This window comes from Clarias gariepinus, chromosome 21 (genome assembly GCF_024256425.1).
Source record: "Clarias gariepinus isolate MV-2021 ecotype Netherlands chromosome 21, CGAR_prim_01v2, whole genome shotgun sequence".
Classification (NCBI taxonomy): Eukaryota; Metazoa; Chordata; class Actinopteri; order Siluriformes; family Clariidae; genus Clarias; species Clarias gariepinus.
The window spans coordinates 6,490,675-6,513,203 of record NC_071120.1 but is presented as its reverse complement, the minus strand read 5'-3'; the positions used below and the strand labels follow the sequence as shown (position 1 = coordinate 6,513,203).

The following is a 22,529-nucleotide window of genomic DNA, read 5'->3' as shown; positions in this document are numbered from 1 at the left end:
CCTGTTTAAATGGGTATGGAGCATAAATAAATAAATACGTTTACATGTAAACTGAAGGATGTTGAGTTACTGACTTTTTGTTTAGAAAAAAAGCTTTTCAGCCCTACATGGTCTCTGATGTAAAGAAATAAATCAAAACAGACATGATTTACTGTCATAGAATCTTGCTGTACATAAACCAAGACTAAACTATAATTGCTTCAATGTTAATTCAATGTAAAATAAGTGATTTAATTTAAGTTGAACAAACATTGATTTTATGCCCATTTTGATTTATTTTTCATCATTGAAATAACATTATTTCAAGGTGCAAACCTGATGAAAAATCAATGCTAAATTTCAACATTGATTTAATGACAAGTTGGTTGATGCCTAAATGTTGATTCAATGATGATTCAGTGTTGTTCTGCTATCTGGGTGAGGTTAAAAACTCTACTGAAAACAGCCACTAGAGGGCGGTAGATAAATGCTGATTTAACGTTTTTTCCCCTCCTGGCCCACGATGCTCACATTGCATTATATTATCTCCCTCACCCTGGAGGTGCAAGGCGACAGTGCTGTATTATGTTGTGTTGCGTTATGCTATGCTATGCTATGTTATGCTATGAATGTTAACTTGAATGTTATAAACTATTTAGTGCTTCCATTTATGGACATCTGTTCCAGTTATTTTTTATTTTTTTACTTTCTCTAAAGAATAAATAATATCTAACAATATCACATCATGTGCAGATATTTATTTATCCCACTGAAGAATCAGTTATCATGCTTTCATCATTTCCCTTTGTTTTTCTTTTTGGAGAAGAGAATTTCAGAATAATTCACCATGTCTGAGTCGGCAACCTGCAGGAACACAGAAGATACACAGAGAAAATGTATTTATTGAGCTGCTGTAATGTTTAATGGTACAACTGTAACTGTATTTCAGTAATGAACCTGGCATTTTAATAGCTGTGTTATATATATTGATAAAAAAATACTAATCACATCCCATATATGCAAATATAGAGAACTGTTAGAAATGTAAAGAATAATTCAAATAGATTTAGGACTGTTTTAGATAATGGAAATGTAAAATAATAATAATAATAATAAGAAGAAGAAGAATAACAATAATAATAATAATAATAAACAAATATGAACTGATACTTTTTTATATATACGTACAATATACATAACCTATATAACTTTCAATATTTCTACCCTTCTATAGAGTAAAACAGTGTGTGTGTGTGTGTGTGTGTGTGTATGTTTTTTTTAATTAGACTTAAATTTACCTTATTATCTTCTGCTTGAGCACCTAATGGAATGTTATTAAGATTAATTATTATTATTATTATTATTAGTAGTAGTAGTAGAAGTAGTAACAGTAGTTGTAGTAGTAGTGCGGGTGTAATAATTGACCTGTGTGAGTTTTTCTGTGCTTCAGTATGAGGATCAGGACACTGAGAAGAATTACACCCAGTGCACTAAACCCCACAATCAGCATGAAGGACACAGGAGGAGAGACTGAACCTCGGAGAGAAACATTAAAGAGAACATTTAAATAATTTAAACCGCATCATATTTTTATTTAATTAATTTTGATTAAATTTGACATATTATTTTAATTTGTGTGAGAACAGAAGTATTATACTTGTTGGTTTCTCCTCAGAAAGTGTCCTATTTGTGTCTTAAAAAAACAAAATAAATTTTCATTTTACAACCTGCTTTAAACCGGCATTATCTTTTCATTTAGTAAGTTATATTTCAACTAATGTGTTATGTAAATCTCTGTAAAAAAAAAAAAAAAAAAAAAATCATACTTATTTCTTTCCCCTTAGCAAATGTTTTTCTTTTGCCTTAAAAAAAAAAAAAAAAAACATTTTAAATTTACAACCTGCATTTATCCAGCATTATATTTCAATTTAAACATGGACAGTGCAGAAGTCTTTAGCAAAAAAATAAAAAATAAAAATACCTTTTGCTTCATCCACAGAAATTTGTATATTTCCTCCAGAAAAAAATAATAATAATTTAAAGTCAGTTAACTGAATAAACTTTTATATAATGACTGACTCTGTATAAATTTACCTTTGACTTGTAAAGAGGTCGAGGTGCCAAAGATCATTTTGTCCTGTTTCCTGAAGCTGCAGTAATAGAGTCCTGTATCAGAGACATTTACTGCAGTGATGGTGAGAGACGTGTTCTTGGCATAAACAGACATCACTATTCTCTCACTCTCAGTAAAGAATGTGCAGTTCTCTGATGGAGCCGATGGCAAAAACCGTTTGCACCCGATCAGAAGTGGGACTGAATCACACGTGTGTTTAAACCAGGAGATGTAGCCCGTATCAGCCAGGCCGTGTCGGCACCAAATACTGGCTTTATCTCCAACATCTGCCTTTAAAATTGAAGAGCACAGAGTCTCTGAGAGCAAACCTGCATCACAGAAACACACACACACACACACACACAAAGTCTATGTAAATAAAATAAATTTTTCATGCAAACAAGTAAGATAATACAAATTTGGTAAAGTGATCATTAAGCTCATTAAGACTTACCCATGACACAGAGAAACACAGGCAGAGCTTTAACCTGGTCCATTGTGTATCAGACGAATGACAAAGATGAAATGAATGTAAGTCTCTGGGCTAAACTAATGTTGGTTTATTTATATAAATGAGGGGTGGGGGTACATATTTACGCAGCCTGCAGAGGTTTGGAAAAAATGGCCCACAGAAACAAACTGCCCAAAATATATGTCCTTAGAATCTTTATAGTTTTTCTATGACAGCACATAGAGTCTATTTATCAGCTATTTTTTTAGAAACAATACAAAGACATCACACACACACACACACGCAAACACGTGTGCGCATATTACATTTCAAGTAGAAGGTTAGCTGACTTGATGATGGTAAATCAAATACACTGGCAAGTTTACTAAAAACACACTAATGAGAAATTAATAGATGCAGAGATATTTTTGAATGCATTATTATTACTATCTATATGTTATTTTTTTTTTAAGTACAATTATTTTATTACTTTATTTTATATGATAGCATTTTTAAGATCCTCTAGGTGCCAAGAATTTTATTTTCCAGTTGTTTTAGTTTTATAACAATAGGAATTATTTCAATCAACAATCAGACATTTAATTTTTTTATTGAACAGTGCCAAGTAATGCGTGTGTAAACCATTCAGGTGGTAAGAAGCTGAAGAACCACAGGTGAGTGTGTCAGTTCACACAGTTCTAACACGAGCATCATACATGCAAACATCCTGCATCTCAAGGCTGTGGTTGCGCAGCGTTCGAACGATAAAAATGGACTGTTGCTACTTACAGTATGATCGAGCTACAGCTTGTGGTTTTAGAGAGAGCGCTCCACATGACTACAAGACAGACCAAGAAAAAAACATAGCTGGTTATAAAAGAATGTTATTATTGTCTTCAAACATGAAACACGTTGAATGTATGTTTTGTCCATTAATCACTACAAAATATCCAATAACTAAAACTCTTATCTCTTCCATAATTATCCAGACCTTTGGGTCAGTCCTTCTCCCCCAATTGCTCAGTTTGGCCCGGCGGTCCAATCTAGTAGGAGTCTTGGTGGTTCCAAACTTCTTCCATTTCTGGATGATGGAGGCCACTGTGCTCATCGAGACCTCCAATGCTGCGGGATTTTTTTTTTATACCTTTCCCCAGATATGTGCCTTGATACAATCCCGGAGGCCTTTATACAATTTCTTGGACTTCATGGTTTGGTTTGTGCTCTGACATGCACTGTTAACTGTGGAACCTTATATAAACATGTGTGTGCATTTCCATGGACATCATGTCCAATCAACTGAATTTACCACTGGTGGCCTCCAATCAAGTTGTAGAAACATCTCAAGGATGATCAGGCAAAGGCCGTAAATACTTATGTACGTGTGATTTTTTTTGTTTGTTTTGTTTTTTATTTTGAATAAACTTATTTTACATTGTCATTATGGGGTATTGTTTGTAGAATTTAGAGGAAAATAATGAATTTAATCCATTTTGGAATAAGGCTGTAACATACGAAAATGTGGAAAAGGTGAAGTGCTGTGAATACTTACATCAGTAAGACAACATACATAAAAACAAGCCCAGATTAATTAATTAATTAATAGTAATAATCATACTAATAATACTAATTATTATTAATATTATTTTACTTTAATTATTATTATTATTATTATTATTATATAAAACGCTGTACAGAGATGTGGAAACATACACTTTTGATAAGAAAATGAACCAATTCAGACACACACATTAGAAATAAAAGTGATTTTAACATGCTTCTTAACAATATATCATATACATTAAACTACTGAATTGACCACTTACAATCAAACGTATGTTTTGGTCTTGGTATTAAACATAAGAGAACTTTATAATATCATAATAACACTTACTCACCCTTACTCATTTCTATACGGCTTTATCCTGTATTCAGGGTCGCAAGGGGCCTGAAAGCCTATCCCAGGAGACTTAGGGCATGAGGCAGGGTACACTCTGGATGGGGTGCCAATCCATCACAGGGCACACACACATACCCACACTTACACACTTATATCATAACAACAACAACAAAAAAATGATGAATATATAAAAAGATTTAAAGACTTTGGCCAAATACGTAAAAAAATTGCTTATGTAGAATTATGTAGAAAAAAAAATAAAAAAAAAAAATATATATATATATATATATATATATATATATATATATATGTATATATATATATTTATATATATAGGTTCATATATATAGGTTTTATATATATGCATAGAGGATTTCAGATTCTGCTCAGACTGTATCTAAATAGAAGGGTAAGCTGGCTGTATTCGAAGTGTCATTACTTGCACATTTAACATATTCTATATTTTACATATATAACATTGTATCCTATTGCGTTATGTAGCACAAAATGATAATGTAGGGAGGGTCACCAGTCCTGGCTGATCAACAGTTTTAGGAAGTGAAGAAGCAAGGCTCTTTCCTTAAAGTGAGGGGCGATTTTGTTGCAGTTTACGATCTTGTTAGTCTGCGACTTGTTTACAAGCTGCATTTTTCCAGTTATGTCTTTAATGACAAGCTCCAGCATATTCCTCACTTAATGACCTGTATGTAAAATAAAGTCAAAGATGATAGGAATTACATACATTTTATATTATACTGTATATTATATTATTATATTATATTATTATATAATACAATTATCAGCAATAAACCTGTTTCATCATCTTTTTACAAATGTGGCTAATAAGGAATTGAAACGTATATAGGAGCAATGTTTAGCATTATACAGTACAAATAGATGTGTATACAGATATCCATATTTGTTTTCTTTAGGCATTTTTAAAATTCATACGCTGAGTGCAGAGTTGCACAATCCAAAAAATGTGGAATTGGAAAGGGTTTTACCCGTCATGTCACCCAAGCCTTTGCTACCTAAAGTCATCACAAATAAAGTTTATTCATTTTCTCCAAAACTGAAATAGCTTGATAATAATAATAATTTTAAACTGTAATTAACCAATGTTGCATTTCCGGCACTATATTATATAAAATAACAGAGACTAATTGCTTTAGACAAATCATTAACCAGAATATTTTCTTTTGTATAATAATCAAGTTAAAGTCAGTAATTTTTACCTTTTTTTAGGTTTTACTTTGGATCAGTGACTTTCTAGTTTAGTGACAAACTAGAATATATCTAATATTTAACAGTACTTACTCACCCATCATCTTTATCCTGTGTACCGGGTAGCTGGGGGGCCTGGAGCCTATCCCAGGAGGCTGCATACACCCTGAAAAGGGTCTCAATTCATCGCAGGGCACACACTTACAGTCATAAGGTCATTCACACACATGGATAATTAGGAAATGGCAATTAGCTAAAAACATAAAAACATGCAGATTAGGAGGAAACCGGAGTACTTAGAGGAAACCCAAAGGCCTTCTAAAACCGATTTTCTACTCGTCTTTCTTTAAAAAAAAAACATTATATGCTTTCTTAGATAGATAGATAGATAGATAGATAGATAGATAGATAGATAGATAGATAGATAGATTTTTTTACATAAATGTTTTTATTTAATTATGTTTAATAAAGCAAATGATTTCCTCATATTTTATCCATCAACTCCACGCAGGCAGGAGATCATATGAATGGTGTCTCCAGGAATAATGTTGTAATCCTGCAGCTTCCTGCCACACTGGAGTTGCTGGCTATTGTGTATCAGCTGCTGCTGGTACTCCTTCTTGTTTACAGACCTTTGTTATCATCTGATCTACAGTTTCATCATCAGTGACATCATATGTTTTTATCTGTCCACTCAAATTATTTTACAAACTACTAAAATGGCACAGGATTCACAGAAATCAGCAACATCACTGTAGATCCTGCAGGCCATAATCACTCACGATCTTCTGGTCATTGTTAAGGATCTGCTCACTGCTGTCTGAAAGTTTCAGGCGTGATGCTCTTGACTCATAGTGAGGGGCAATGAGTTGCTTGAGGTCACTGATGGTGGCACTTGGCAACACACTCACAAGCTGTGTTCTTCCACTCATGTCTTTGATTGTGAGCTCCATCGGTTTAATAACCTGTGGGTGAAGACGATGAGAAGCAAATTCATGCAAATATTCTACCTCATGAAACGCTGTTTCTTAAAAAAAATAAGAGATAATTTGTCTCCACCTTCAACTGTGCACACAATCACTCACCAACACCACTTGCCGTTACAGGAACTCGGTTGGGAGTTATTGCCACATCCACTGTACAGTCCTGACCTTGCTCCAAGCCATTTCCACATGCTTGGGCCGTTAAAGGAGTTCCTGGGAGGCCAGCATTTCAGACTTAAGGCAGGCCGATCATGGCTCTAATGTACTGAGATTCTTCTTACATTGATGACATCCAAGCAGTAGTGAAATGCAGAGATAAGTGCATCAGTGTAACAGGGAATTATATTGAGAATGCCAGAAAAAGGTCATGTGGCCTGATGAGTCCAGATTAAGCCTATTCCAGCGCGAAGGAACATCAGGGTAATAAGGAAAGCACATGAAGCGGTAGAACCATCATGCATACTGGCCACTGTACAGAGTATTCCAGGGTATCTTCCAACATAGTGCAAATGAAACATTTAAAATAGAACATGTGACATAACAAAAACAATATTTTACTTAGAATCTAGGAACCTATGATTTAAACACATATCAAAACACATAAAAAATCTGTTTTAACAGCTAATATTTAACAGATTTTGCAGGATGCCAAGAACCATGCTTATCTTTCAACATAATGCAAAGCAAACTTAAAAAAATAATAATAACATGGAGTCCTACCCCAAGAACACGTAAAGCTACAGTGCCCTGCATGGGATAAACAGCTATGGTTGCTTATTTTTCTGGGGTGACGCCAATTGCAATAGTGACATCTAGTGATCAATACTACAGTAGTTACAGTCCCTTACATTTACAATCCGAAATTAAAAGCGAATTTACTCATCTGATAAGTAATAAAACTATATTTCATAAAGACAGTTCCCACATGAACAAGTTGACGAATAAGAGCTTAATGATGTACATTTTTTGCACAGACTATATTTTAGGCAGAAGAATCAGGACACTTAGCTCATGTGCAGGCTGATCCCGTGTCCCTACAGAATGATTCAGCTCATTGGCTGTCTCTTTATCTTGAATGAATGTTTATAGTTAGATAAACTGTGGCGTATCTGGCCTGTTGTGCATAAGCCAGGGCAAATCATATGAAATGTCTGAGCCAGATCTGGGCCAGTGTAGTTTTACTACTGTGCCTGATTTGGGTCAAGTTTAATAAAGTTAAAGGTTGAGCTGGCCCAGCTCTGGCACGCATTTAACTCTGATGAGCAGAACAGATCTGTGCCATATTTGTTCCGTTGTGCAAAATAGACTGGGCTAAATCTTGTTACCTGATCTGTAACAGATCTTGAGAAACATCTGGGCCAGAATAGTTTAGTTATCAAGTTCAAGTTTATTTGTCATATGAATGTCAACACACGGCCAACAATACAATGAAATGCTTGTTACAAGAAGGAACAGACATCATCTTCGCTGTATTGTTCACATCAAACCAAGCATAGTAGGTGTTAAGTTCACCTGGAAGTGTTGTGCTAAGTGGTGTCACATTTTTGCTTGCTCCTTTGTAATCAGTGATGCAGCACTCCACAGGCGTGACTATGGTGAGTGGACTCCACCCTCCCCTTGTACTCTCTCTTAGCAGCTCTGTTGGCTTTCCTGAGGTCCCACCTGGCAGCTTTGTATTTATCAGGAATTAAAGGCAGATGTCCATGCTCTTAGCTTAATGTGGATCACCTGATTCACCCACTGCTTTTGGTTGGGGTAGAAGCAGCCGGTGTATTTAGGAAAAAATGCCATCATTGCACTTACTGATACACCCTATAACAGAGTCAGAGTATTCATTGATGTTGCCATTGCCTGCATCCTCGAACATCTGCCAATCAGTTGTTTCAAAGCAGTCCATTAACGCCCTGTTACCTCAGTTTACCTTGTTTTAGCTTTTGTCTGTATGTTGGTAACAATAGAATTGAGCAGTGGTCTGATTTCCCAAAAATGGGCTGAAAGAGGGAAAGAGGTTTATAACAGTCTCTGTAAGGAGTGTAACAATGGTTAAGAGTATTCTCTCCTCTGGTGTGAACAGTAATGTACTGTTGATATTTTGGAAGCACCTCTTTTATATAAGCTCTGTTAAAGTCCCCCCCCCCCCAAAAAAAAAATAAAAGCAGCATCTGGGTGTGAGTTTTCAAGTCCGTTTATAACCTTATACATTTCCTCCAATGCTTGTGATTTATCAGCCTGTGGGTGGATGTAAACAGCTGTAAGGAGTACTGTGCTGAACTCTCTGGGGAGGAAGAATGGCCTGTAATGGACAGCAGCTTTAGGTTAGATAACCAGTGAGTTATTAACACACTAAAATTGTATTATATATATTGTATTAATATTGCCATCTCAGGGAGTTTTTTCTTGCCACTGTCACCGTCACCCTTCACTTACTCATCAAAGACATTTCATTCATCATTCATTCATTCATTTATCTCATTATTATCTAGACACATTCTTCTCACACATACACACTGTAATGGTTAACCCCTAGAGGGCGCCAAAGCGTCTAGTTTGTGTTCTTTTCTGTTAGTAGTTTTGTTTAGGTTGGACTTCGTGTCCCAGACTGCACCTCGGTCAGGTGACGTAAGGATTCACCTGAACCGAGGAAAGGCAATTAAGTTTATTATAAATAGCCTGACTGGAGCTCAGTCAGGCGTCTAGCTTTTGTTGCAATTGTTATATGATTTATGTCGGTGTGATTTTGTGTTGCTTAGTAAAAGCCATTATTAAAACGCCAGCTCGCCTCCTGCACTTATGCCACAACCACGCAGACACCGAATCAGGAATCGTGACACACACTTCCATAAATTTTCTTTTTTTAATTTTATTTTTATTTTTGTGAAGCTGCTTTGAGACAATGACAATTGTTAAAAGCGCTATATAAATAAAATTGAATTAAATTGAATAAAATGATCTGTTGGCCACGCAGATTTACCCATAAAGCACACTACGATGGAAAGTCAATCAATCAATCAACATTCATTTGTATAGCACCTCACAGCAACCTAAGTCGAACCAAGGTGCTTTACAGCATTAAAAGAAAATAACACACATAAAATTGTTTAAAAAAAACAAAACATGAAACTAAAAATATTAAAAGAAAAAACTAAATAGGTGCATAAAAAATGTTATTAAAGGGGTCATACAGGCCTACATGCACTATTTTAAGCTGTTTGGACTGAACTGTGTGTTAGGAGAGTGCGTACACAACCACTCTACGATGATAAAGAGCCGCCCAGTGGTTTCCTTTTTATTTATTACAATAACATGCCCCTTCTGAAATCAGGCCAATCGCAAATGTCTGTCGCCATATGACGCCACACCACAAGAGGCCGCTCCTACACTAGTTGATTGACACTGGTGTTTTAGCAAAGACCCGCCCCGAGTGAGAAGAAGCTGTCGGCCATTGTTTTTCGCCGCTGAAGCAATATGGCGCCTAAGCGAGTGTTGTGTACAGTTGTTGGGTGTAATAGCGAACACAGCAGTCGCCATTCACTACCTAGGGTTAGTGACCTAGGGTACCTACCTAGGGTTAGGTATCTGAGCCGCTGAGGACACAGTGGCTGAATTTAGTTTTTGAAGCTAACGTCCCCGCTGATTTACCTAAATGCGTTCATGTTTGCGCTAATCATTTTTCACCAGACTGCTTTATAAACGCGGGTCAATATGAAGCAGGTTTTACTAGAAAGCTGCTCCTAAAAAATGGATCTGTACTAACGCTTCATGTTCCTGATTCATCTTCACCAGGCTCAGTGAGTAATTTCTTTTTCTATGACTTTTTGCAGATCGCCTTTTCTAATAATCACGATGAATGCGGAGTGTAAGTTAACTTACACTCTCATAGAACATGGTTATGGCTTCTTCTCTATGTACATCCGTCTCTATATAATCCCTAATCGCCCGTTTATAATAAACAATGCATTAAGGTGATTGTCTAGTTGCAAACTGTGTACGTAGTCGGAAAACTATATTATGCTTACCTTTGTTACATTAGCTGGTTTATAACGATGTCTGTCGAAGATTAAGAAGTCATGTAAACACATCAGTAAACACATCGCGTCCGTATCTCTCTCGGTAAGTTTCTCCGCTTTATGTTGTTGTTGCTCGCGGCAGCGTTACAGCCTGTTAATTCATGCCCATGCAGTGATGAGAAAGACAAATCGAGTCGATGCATGTCCATTCTTTTAATTTCTGCGTTGTCAGGCGATATTACAAACTTCCGCGTAGGTTCCGTACTTAAATCAAACCAAAGAATACTTAAGAAAACAGGCTCAGGCTCTATATTCCAGCGTTTTCCAGTTTGGACTGCACTACCCACAAAGCACTGCGCTGTGGGCAATGCTTTGTGGGTAATGCAGTCCAAAGCATTGCCCGCACTGGACTACACTCCTGTGGCTATACCCCACGTGTGTTGTGAAGACACGCCCCACAGAACCGGGGGGGCGGGCTCAGCAGAGATCATAAGCATTTAAGGGAATATGCACTAAATAGGTTGCTGAGAACAGAGCTAGTTTTTACCAGTTAAAAGTAGTGGTTTTTTTACACAACCATTGAGAATTTTTAATTAAATATATTGCAAACTTTTCATTAGGACCCTAAAGATCATATTATCATTTACTGAAACATGTTTCTGGATGATCCCTTTAAATTAAGATAAATATATAGTGATGATAATAATTGTATAATATAGTAGTAAAAAAATGATAAAAAGGCATACTGTTATAAAATATCAAAAGCCATCCTGAATAAATGAGTCTTAAGTTTTGCTTTAAACAGAGGCAGGTCAGTAATACATCGTACTGTAGCTCAGGTGGAATGGTGTTCCAGAGTTTAGGACCAGCCACTACAAAAGAGCGATCAACCCACTGTTTGCACTTTGACCGAGGGACCACCAGTAGGTTTTGGTCAGCAGAATTAAAACTCTACTTTGTTGATAAAAGCTCACTGTCTTACACAAGTAAGAAGTGTACCTGAAGCCAGTAAATGGAAAACAGGATTGGTGTGATGTGATCATATTCACGAATATTAGTCAGCATACGAGCCGCAGCATTCTGCACAACTTGCAGGCGATGTAAACAAGCTTGAGTGACTCCAACATAAAGAGGATTGCAGTAGTCTAGCCGCGAACTAATAAAAGCATAAAATGGCTTTCTTCAGGTCACTCTGAATTGAAAAGGGCTTGACCTTTGCGAGGATGTGAAGATGGAAAAAGCCTGCCTTGACAGAGTCAATGTGGCTCAGAATCCTGGTGTTCACTGTCCTGAAGGCTCTCCTCACATCATGCTTAGACTTGATGAACACATTTCCCGTGTTGGCATCCTATTAGCATTAGCATTAGCTAAAATATAACGATTGACCTATAAAGCACTAAGTGGTATTACACCACATTACCTGCTAGTGTTTAATGATCTGCCACGCCTACTTCAATCAAAGAATGCAGGCTGCTTGTTAGTAACGCATATTATGAAAACTACAGCAGAAGGCAGAGCTTATGAGCAGGAGGAATAACCTTATAATTAATCTTCTGGACTCAGACCCAGTGTCAGTGTTTAAATAGGCTAAAACCCTATTTATTTATCCAAGTATTTTTGTGACTAGATGTGTCTTAGGTAAAGGAGCAGATCTGGGGAACTCATGGGGACATAGAGTATTAAACTGGTATGTTTAGAGGCTGTCTTCCCCACTCTCATTGATCACTCAGGTTTGTTGATGGAGAAGTGTTTGGTTGCTTTACATCCCACGACCTAAATGTACTAAATGACAGGTTATAATCCATACACATCTATGGATCTTTTTATTTCTTAATGCCACAGGCATATTCCAGCATTGTGAAGGAGTAGATTTAGAAGCAAAAGGAATAATTTTAGACATGAACTGGCGACCACATTGTGTTCTGTAAACAAAGCTGAATAATAATATTAATTAATTAATTATATACACACACAAATATGGAAAAGTGAAAAAAAAAATTATTTCCTTTTTTATTTAATTAATTAATTAATTTAAGAAATGACTGTTTAAACCTTCTCCATATATGCGTGTGTGTGTGTGTGTGTGTGTGTGTGTTTCTCGATAACGCACACTCTTAGCATGCTAAGAAGACTCATAAGATATATCTTAAGTTAAGTGATAATTTTTCTAAGTGTGTTCCCTGAACTGTCTCTTAGGAGTCTTCTTAAGTCGCTGCCTCTTACGTCCGACGTTACAAGGCGCTGTCTACAGTGAAGGCCTTGAATTAGCTGATATCGGTTGCTCAGGAATCGATTTTCCACTTATTTTGCATGACAACGTTAAGAGCGCTTTCTATGCAAATTAAACATGGCACTAAATTCTTCAAATAAATTTTTTTTCTACATGGGTTAACTTATCAATAGCATGCCACAAATATACAAATTAAATCACCAAACTGTCGCCAATATTTTCATGTAACCTGTAGTAGCAGTGAAACGAACCGAGTATACAATCATAGTTGATTGACAGACAGCTGACAACACTCTTCACCAGCTTCAGAAACAATGTGAAGCATGTCACGCGGAAAGATGGAAAGTAATCACAGCGCAAAAACTCGGGGGGAATCATGATAAACCCTACTTACGGCCATCGTGGGATAGGGGTATACCACCGCATAGGTGATATAGGGGTTTAAAGCATTATAATCACTCAGAAAAATGAATGGATGTGGGGTTTGAAACTCACAATCGACTTAATCAAATTTCATCATAAAATAAAACGTGTCTAAAGAAAAGTCCATCCAGTCATGGATGATGTCTAATGATCAATAAAACATATTTTAAACAAAAAGTGTAAGCTTGAGTTCTCTCCCTCATCTCCTATCCGCTGCTGCCCCCTGCTGGCTATCAGTGGTGTACCGCGGCCTCTTACAACAGATTGGAGATCAAAATAAGCAACAATACCAGGGAGAAAAATGCAATGAGCTCCCTGCTGAGAGTCTTTTAGAGAAATTTAACAATATGTGGTTGTTTGGCTGAGTTACTCTTAAGTGTCAAGAGCTTCAGGTCCGAGTTGGAAAGAACAGGAGCTTCTGTTAATTACTTCATAAACTTACCCTTTGGTTTATCCTCAAATAACACTTATGAGGTCCATTTATCATAAAGAAATATATTAAGAATATTAAGGATGCATCAACAAAAAGACAGAAAACTATTACCAAAAATAATTTATGGAGTTATTAAAACCGAACCCGGACCCTGTAGGTGCAAAGCGACAGTGCTAACCACTACACCACCGTGCCGCTTACATTATATTATATTATATTATATTATATTATATTATATTATATTATATTATATTATATTATATTATTTTATTTTATTATATAATATATTATTGTATATTATGCATTTTAATGTTATAAATGATTTAGGGCTTTTATTTATGGACATCTGTTCCAGTATTTTTAATTTTTTTTAGGTCTCTAAAGAGTAACTGATATCTGACAATGTCACATCACGCGCAGATAATTACTTATCCAACTGAAGAATACATAACTATGCTTTAATCATTTTCCTTTCTTTTCTTTTTGGAGAAGTGAAATGCAAAATAATTCACCATGTCTGAGTCAGCGACCTGCAGGAACACAGAAGATACACAGAGAAGATTTGAGTTGCTGTACTGTTTAATAAGGACTTTAAAAGGTTTAATGTTTAATAGAGACCTTAAAAATGTTAAAAGTGTATACTGTATCTGTATTTCAATAATGTGCCGGGCATTTTAATAGCTGTGTCATATGTTATAATAGCTGTTTATAAAAAAAAAAAAAAATTAAACCCGTACTAATGAGGTTACAGAGAACTGTAAGAAATGTGAAAAAATATAAAAATAGATTTAAGACTGTTTTAGATAATAAACACATAAAAATATAATAATAAAAAAAAAAAATAATAATAATAATAATCAAATTTAAACTGATACTATTTTAAAAAAGGATTATGTACAATACACATAACAAATATGCGTATTGTATGCGTATATATGTGTATATGTTGTTCAATGCAGTTTGAACAGAACAGAAAGTCATAACATTGCTGAGTTTAGATCTGACCACCTTAAGCAACCCAGAACATAACACAGTGGCAACTTTGTATGATGGGTGCATCGCTTCGTGTGCTTCCCTTCTTAACCTGACGCACCATATAACTTTTTTTTCACCTTGCTATTATTATTATTATTATAAGAGTAAAAATTGACCTGTGTGAGTTTTTCTCTGCTTCAGTATGATGAAGATCAGGACACTGAGTAGAATCACAGTCACTGCAATAAAGCCCACAGTCAGCATAAAGAACACAGCAGGATAATCTGAACCTTGGAAAGAAACATTAAAGAGAACATTTAGAGGATTTAACCACTCATTCAATTAAATTTGTTATCATTTTAGTTTGTGTAAGAACAGAAGTATTATACTTGTTGCTTTCTCCTCAGTAACTGTTCTATTTGTATCTAAAAAAAAGAAGAAGATTTTATTTACAACCTGCTTTAAACCCACATTATATTTTCATTAAAATGTACTGAAGTTTTTGTAAAAAAAATAATAAAAAAAAAAATATATATATATATATATATATAGTTGCTTTGTTCTCAGAAAACGTAAATAAAAAAAAAAATAAAATAAAAAAAAAAGTTTTAGTTTACAACCTGCATCAATCCAGCATCATATTTCAATTTAAACATGGACAGTGCAGAAGTCTTTGGCAGAACAAAGAAATACCTGTTGCTTCCTCTGCAGAAATTTTTATTTTGAAAAAACGAAACATCAATTTTATTTAAAGTCGGTTAACTGAATTAACTTTTATGTAATGACTGACTGTGTATATATGAGGTGCCATATAGGGCTTAAATTAAACTTCACTTATGCACACACATATGAAACACTTGCATAAACATATATGAAATAGTCACACATACATACACTTAACAAAAATATAAACGCAACACCTTTGTTTCTGCTTCTGCTTTGTTGTGGGCAGTATAAGGTACACCTGTGCACTACTCATGATGTCAGATCAGCATCTTGATGTGGCACAACTTTGAGGTGGGATGGATTATTAAGTGCTCACTATCACACATTTAGACTAATTTGTGAACAATGTTTGAGAGAAATGGTAATATTGTGTATCTGGAATGAATTTTAGATCTTTAAGTCCATCTCATGAAAAATCGGAGCAGAAACAAAGGTGTTGCGTTTATATTTTTGTTGAGTGTAATATACTACCAACTGCTCAAACAACTACATATGAAATGCGCACGCATACACGCATACATACTTTCCGCACATTCACACATACATACTTTCTGCACACACACACACACACACACATACATACTTTCCGCACACACACACTTAGAAGACGCGCGCGCACAAAGAAAACTGTATCGGTGTAGGGATCGAGTAAACAACAGATCTTTAGTTTAGCGGAAAAGGGAATGGATCATTTCCTATAAGTCGTTACATATCACTGGAGTGTGAAAAAAATTTAACTCGAAAAATAATTTATATTTTTATTATAATTATTATCGAGGACGACATCATATAAATAGGACACAAAAATTTACATTTTAATTTAATTAAGAAACCATTCGTATTATATAGGCTAGTAATCTGTAAAAATAAATAAATAAATAAATAAATCATGAAACTTAATCGAATAATTTATTTATAAACGTTTCAATATGTTATATATTTTTTAATGGTATCGGTTTTTGTTTCAATAAATATTCTATATCTAATGTAACAGCGACAGGTATCCGAGGTGCTTGTGTTACCATGGTAACGCAAGGAGGAAGTGATGTTGCATGGTGTTCTGAATGGTGGAATTTTGTAGAGTGAAGTTCCCTTATCAGACATTTCCTGCGCAGGGTGTAGGGAGTAGGGTGTAGGGAGTAGGGTGTAGGGAGTAGTAATTTCAATGTACAGTATATGAACTTCATTCTCCCTGATTAGTAGTAGCGTTTCTTAAATAGACCGTTAATGGACAGTTTAGAAGACAACGAGTGATTTATTTATCACCACAAAAGTGGGTGGTATGGAGGGTCGAAACAATGTTTGAATTTTCGATGAGTTAGTTATTGTTCATGTTAGCGAAGGCGAGGAAACACATTTCACAAAACAGTAATTGCTTCTGTTGTAGGATCCGACATATTAGCCACAGATTCCGTGCTTCAATTTTCTTTTTGCAAATCATCACCTGCGTTTTCTGCCGCTGCAATATTTAGACAATTATGTGGACAGTTTTGAATACGCCATGAGCAGTGATGATCATTATACTGTCCTACTCCGTCTTCTAAACTGTCCAACAGCAGACTGTTTACAAACCAGTACTACCGTTCAGGGAGAATGAAGCGAAAAGTCCGTCTACACTGAAATGACTTCCGGTTACACTGAGAATCTCATATGTGAATGTGCGTGAAGAGTTTGTATGTGTTCGCGGGAAGTATGTATCTGTGTGTGTGTGTGTGTGTGTGTGCGGAAAGTATGTGTGTGTGTGTGTGTGTGTGTGTGTGTGCGGAAAGTACAGTATGTGTGTGTGTGTGTGTGTGTGTGTGTGCGAAGAGTACAGTATGTATGTGTGTGCGTGTGTGTGCGCGCGCGCGCTCAGAGAGTATGTATGTATGTGTGTGTGTGTGTGTGCGCGCGGAAAGTATGTATGTGTGTGTGCGCAGAGAGTATGTGTGTGTGTGTGCGCGCGCGCATTTCATATGTAGTTGTTTGAGCAGTTAGTAGTATATACTGTATGTGTGAGTGTTTCATATGTGTGTGCATGAGTGAAGTTTGATTTAAGCCCTATACGGCACCTCGTACGATAAATTTACCTTTGACTTGTAAAGAGGTCGAGGTGCCAAAGATCATTTTGTCCTGTTTCCTGAAGCTGCAGTAATAGAGTCCTGTATCAGAGACATTTACTGCAGTGATGGTGAGAGACGTGTTCTTGGCATAAACAGACATCACTATTCTCTCACTCTCAGTAAAGAATGTGCAATTCTCTAATGGAGCCGATGGCAAAAACCGTTTGCACCCGATCAGAAGTGGGACTGAATCACACGTGTGTTTAAACCAGGAGATGTAGCCCGTATCAGCCAGGCCGTGTTGGCACCAAATACTGGCTTTATCTCCAACATCTGCCATTAAAATTAAAGAGCACAGCGTTTCTGAGAGCAAACCTGCATCACAGAAACACACACACACACACACACACACACAAATTATGTGTAAGTTAAAAGCAAGTGTGATATTTTTTTTTACTTTTAAATTTAACTTACTCATCTGTTTTAAAGTTGTGTACATTTAAAAAACAATTTTTTTTATTTGCCATTTTCAAAATAAATAAATAAATTTTTAATTGTATGATCACATAATAGATCTTGTATTCATATTACAGATATAATAAGAATTTAGTATCATGAGGATCATTAAGACTTACCCATGACACAGAGAACCACAGGCAGAGCTTTAACCTGGACCATTGTGTATCAGCCGAGAGACAAAGGTGAAATGAACTGCTGGGCGAAACTAATGCTGGTTTATTTATAAGAATTAGGAGGTGTATATTTATGCATCCTGGAGAGGTTTGAAGAAAAAAAAAAAAAAAGGCCCACAGAAACAAACTGCCTAAAATATGTGTCCCTATAATCTCTATAGTTTCTCTACACACACACAAACACACACACACGTGCACACGTACCATATTACATTTCAAGTAGAAGGTTAGCTGACCTGATGATAAATCAGATACACTGGCAAGTTTATTACAAACAAACTAATGTGGAATCAATTAATGCAGAGTGTACTTTTAATGCTTTATAATTATTATTAATATATTTAAAGGTACAATTGTTTTATTACTTTATTTTTATATAATAGCATTTGTATGTTAAGGGTGCCAAGAATTTTTTTTCAGTAATTTTAGTTTTATATGTAGCAATAGGAATTATTGCCATCAACATTTTAACATTAGTTTTTTTATTATTAAAGTAATTAAAGAGTGTGAAAAAGCGTCAGGTTATAAAAAGCTGAGGAAGCACAGCTGAGTGTGTCAGTTCCCACAGTTCAAACACAAGCATCATACAGTACGTGCAAACGTCCTGCATCTCAAGTCTCTGGTTGCACAGCGTTCGAATGATAAAAATGGACTGTTGCTACTTATGATCAAACTACAGCTTGTGGTTTTAGAGAGAGCGCTTCACATGACTATAAGACAGACCAAGAAAAAAACATAGCTGGTTATAAAAAATTTTATTATTGTCTTCAAACATGAATGTACACTGGGTTTTAAAGGAAAGCATTTCCTCATTTAAACAACATTAGATGTTAGTTTTGTCCATTAACATTCTATGTTGTCCACTACAAAAAACTCAATAATGACAAAATGATCCAAATAAGATTATCTAAATAATGTTATTCAGTTAATTATTCAGACCCTTGATTCAGTACTCTGTAGGAGGACATTTAGGACTTCGTTATAATATAGCTTATATATAACTGACATCTTTGTCTCTCTTTACACAGGCCTTACGGTTTTTGTAGTATATAATGTTTAATCTGTTATGTTTCTGCCTTGTTAAAACCTTGGGGGTTCCTCACAGTCTCTACTGCACTGAGCAGCACAGCTTATTAAACACTGGATTGGAGCAGCAGTGGGATGTCTGATGAGAATACTGTTGTGAAGTAGGGTTGTTCCGATTCCGATACTAGTATCGGAAATGCTGCCGATACCACAAAAAAATCTGGCATCGGTATTGGCGAGTATTTGAGTCCACGTACCGATCTGATACAATTTTCCTAAACATAACCTAGTTATTGCCATGCACACTCACGCTGCGCCGGCACTAGGACCCGAAAGTAGTACGGTCGCAATTCAGGACGCATAAAAGGAGACAAAATGGCGCATCACATTGCTCAGTCATTAAGTTACCCACGCTGGTTCCAACGCTCCGCATTGTATTCGTGAGTACTCACCTATTTTGGGTTTTTCATCCTCCCAAGTGTGTGTTTAAAACGCGGGTATATTTGTGTAAATACTTGCTTTTGCTCCAAGAGACTTCTAAGATTATTACACCTGGTTATCCTGCTGACTCGCGCTACTTCCGCGTTTGGGTTTACCGCTACACGGGCTAACTGCTAAGTCGTCTGTTTCACCCCGGTTAGTTCATGACAGTTATGCCTGCTAGCTTTGCTTAACGCTGCAAATCGAAAATTAATTGTTCAGTTATATAAATATGTAAAAAAAACTAAATACCTTTTTCAGTTTACAGTGTTAGAATTGTGGCTGCATTTGAAGTTTTTTTTCAGATGTTGAAGTGCAGTTTCTTTTTCAAAAATATGTAATACTGTTTAATGTATGTCAGATAATAAAAACACTCTAGTTCACTATATGTACTTGTTCATGTTTTATTAAGGGATAAATCTAAAGCACAGCATACAATAATTCTGTCAATTAATACAGGGCTAGTAGTATCCACAGCTGTTTATACGGATACACACTCGGGTATCGGATCAGTACTCGGTATCGGCCCATACCCTGAGCTCAAGTATCGGAATCGGTATTGGGAGAGGAAAAGTGGTATCGATACATCTCTATTGTGAAGGTCACAATGTTAACTACCACAAAAACCTCGGCTAGTGGAGTTGATTTGTTGAATTCCACAATATGCTGGGTTATTGAGGTTTCCAGGGTGACGTCCACAGAGTGATGTACTTTAGAGGTTACCATGTTGACCTCCACAGAGTGTTTGTCTAATGAAGTTACTAGTTTGACCTCCACAGGGAGCTGGGATAATGAGGTTGCCACACTGTGAATGGCAACATGCATCCTTATTAGCTGTAAAAAAAATCTTGAGCACCGTTGGATCCAGTGCTACTGCCATGTACATTATCTGTGACATTTAACATGTGGAGTAGACTAATAGATCTTTATGTCTATTTGAGTTATGTTGTGAGAGTATTTATTATCCAGCAGATGTCAGTGTGTGTGTGTTCAAATATAAATTGTTCAGTTTAAGTTTGAAAAAACAAACTTGCAGTTACACTTTTATGTATAAATTATGCATACAGTAGAAATCTATTTATTTTGATCAGTTATGATTTTATGTCATGTTTATGTTTAGAATTCTTAATAATGTGTTAACTGGGATCTAAACTAAACTATAATTTTTTTGTAGTTTTCTATATGTTAAATCTTATTAAAATAGGAGTAGTATTCAAGTTAGCAGCAAGAAAATACAAATAAAATCAACCCTAGATACAAATAAATAATGCATTACTATTATGTAGGGGAGTTTGTCAGGAAACATACAGCATGTACAGCAGACACTGAGAACATTACAGGGATTTTAAACAAAATTTTACATTAATAGAAAAAAATGAATAACAACCTAGAACAATATTTGGAAAAAATGACAAATTCAGATATAAATGTGTGTGTGTATATATATATATATATATATATATATATATATATATATATATATATTTGTTGTATTTTGCCATTTTGTTAAAGTGTTAAATAGGACAAAATAATGCCCTCATTTTTTTCCCCCAGAGCCTCCACGAAGACGGTAATTCTGGGAAATTGTGCTTCCTGGAAGAATATTGTAATCCTGCAGACTCCTTCCACGCTCAAGCCGCTGGTTGTTGTAGCTCAGCCACTGCTGGTCCTCTGGTGTTCGCTCTTTGTTGCGGACCTTTTTCATGAATTGATCGACGGTCTCTTCTTTAGTGATGTCATACGTTTTTATTTGTCCATTTAAATTCTTCATGAACACCTGATATGGTGCAGGGGGCGTGGAAATCAGCAGCATTACTGTAGATCCTGAGCTCAGGCCGTAGTCACTCACAGTCTTCTGGTCGTTTTCAAGGATCTGACCACTGCTTGCTGAAAGCTTCAGGCATGACGCTTTTGTCTCAAAGTGAGGGGCGATGCGTTGCTTGAGATCACTGATGGTAGCACTCGGCAACACACTGACAAGCTGTGTTTTTCCACTAATGTCTTTGATGACAAGCTCCATTGTAATACGCTATTATTGACCTGTGGGTGAAGATAAAATGTATGCAAATATTAGACACTTATTAGCAATGGCAACAAGCTTTAAAACAAAAGTAAGTAGCCCTTAAAAGACACCACTTTTTTAACCAGTTTTTTGTTTTGCAGGGTTTTTTTTAAATAAATAAATATAGGGCTCTGGATTGTGCAGTGTAGGGTGACATCCTTTTTTTTAGCACAGCCTAGGCAATATGATGAACTGAATTCTATTTCATTTTAACCAACTGTACAAACATGACTGAAGATAAAAAAAAATCCACATCAACTATTTTGTGTTGCTGGCACAGATCTGTGCTGCTTGTGTTTTAACAAGTAATGGAAGCTTACAAATATTGGTTATCATTCTATAAATAGTTCTGTACTATTATTATTATTATTATTATTATTATTATTATTATTAAGACATTTAATTATGACTCTATGAAATTAAAATTATTTTAAGCACATTTTAAGTGAGATATGTGACGCTTTTACTACTTTTATTATTTGTTAGTTACACAAATAGAAGAAGAAAAAATCACACACTAAATAACTGTAGTGTTAAATTTCAAATTTTTTTATCTACTTGCTTCAGAAAACCAATTAGATTTTACTGATAAAAATACAAAATTAGTCAGTCACTTTTATTTTATTTAATTTTAAGATTTTATTATGAATCAGTGACATTGTTACTTTGATACAAACCAAAATCTAGCTAATATTTAGCATTATATTTATTATTATTTATAAGTACACATTATTTCAAATAGAGCAAAACTTATTTTTTCGGTCCTCAGTATCTTTTTCCCAGAAT

The 22,529-nt window shown here is 35.5% G+C and overlaps 2 protein-coding genes across 5 annotated transcripts; both read right to left on the bottom strand.

Moving 5' to 3' along the window:
- Positions 1 to 744: 744 nt before the first annotated feature.
- Positions 745 to 19,707, bottom strand: LOC128509498 (uncharacterized). Of its 4 annotated transcripts, XM_053481260.1 has the most exons (9): positions 19,654 to 19,707; positions 18,119 to 18,194; positions 2,074 to 2,421; positions 1,961 to 1,993; positions 1,806 to 1,841; positions 1,637 to 1,672; positions 1,405 to 1,515; positions 1,278 to 1,300; positions 745 to 843 (listed from the first exon to the last, which is right to left on the bottom strand). In XM_053481260.1, the coding sequence occupies exons 2-9, from the start codon at positions 18,159 to 18,161 to the stop codon at positions 775 to 777; spliced, it is 699 nt and encodes a 232-aa protein (XP_053337235.1). In that variant the 5' UTR covers positions 18,162 to 18,194; positions 19,654 to 19,707; the 3' UTR covers positions 745 to 774. The 4 variants fall into 4 exon arrangements, with proteins under 4 accessions (XP_053337235.1, XP_053337234.1, XP_053337233.1 ...); XM_053481259.1 differs by lacking the exon at positions 19,654 to 19,707 and having other exon boundaries at positions 18,119 to 18,243; XM_053481258.1 differs by lacking the exons at positions 18,119 to 18,194; positions 19,654 to 19,707 and adding an exon at positions 2,547 to 2,604.
- A 362-nt stretch (positions 19,708 to 20,069) lies between these two features.
- On the bottom strand, positions 20,070 to 21,771 carry LOC128509443 (uncharacterized). The gene is made up of 2 exons (XM_053481187.1): positions 21,159 to 21,771; positions 20,070 to 21,116 (listed from the first exon to the last, which is right to left on the bottom strand). Exon 1 carries the CDS (start codon positions 21,699 to 21,701, stop codon positions 21,219 to 21,221), a length of 483 nt encoding a protein of 160 aa, XP_053337162.1. The 5' UTR covers positions 21,702 to 21,771; the 3' UTR covers positions 20,070 to 21,116; positions 21,159 to 21,218.
- Positions 21,772 to 22,529: the final 758 nt, after the last annotated feature.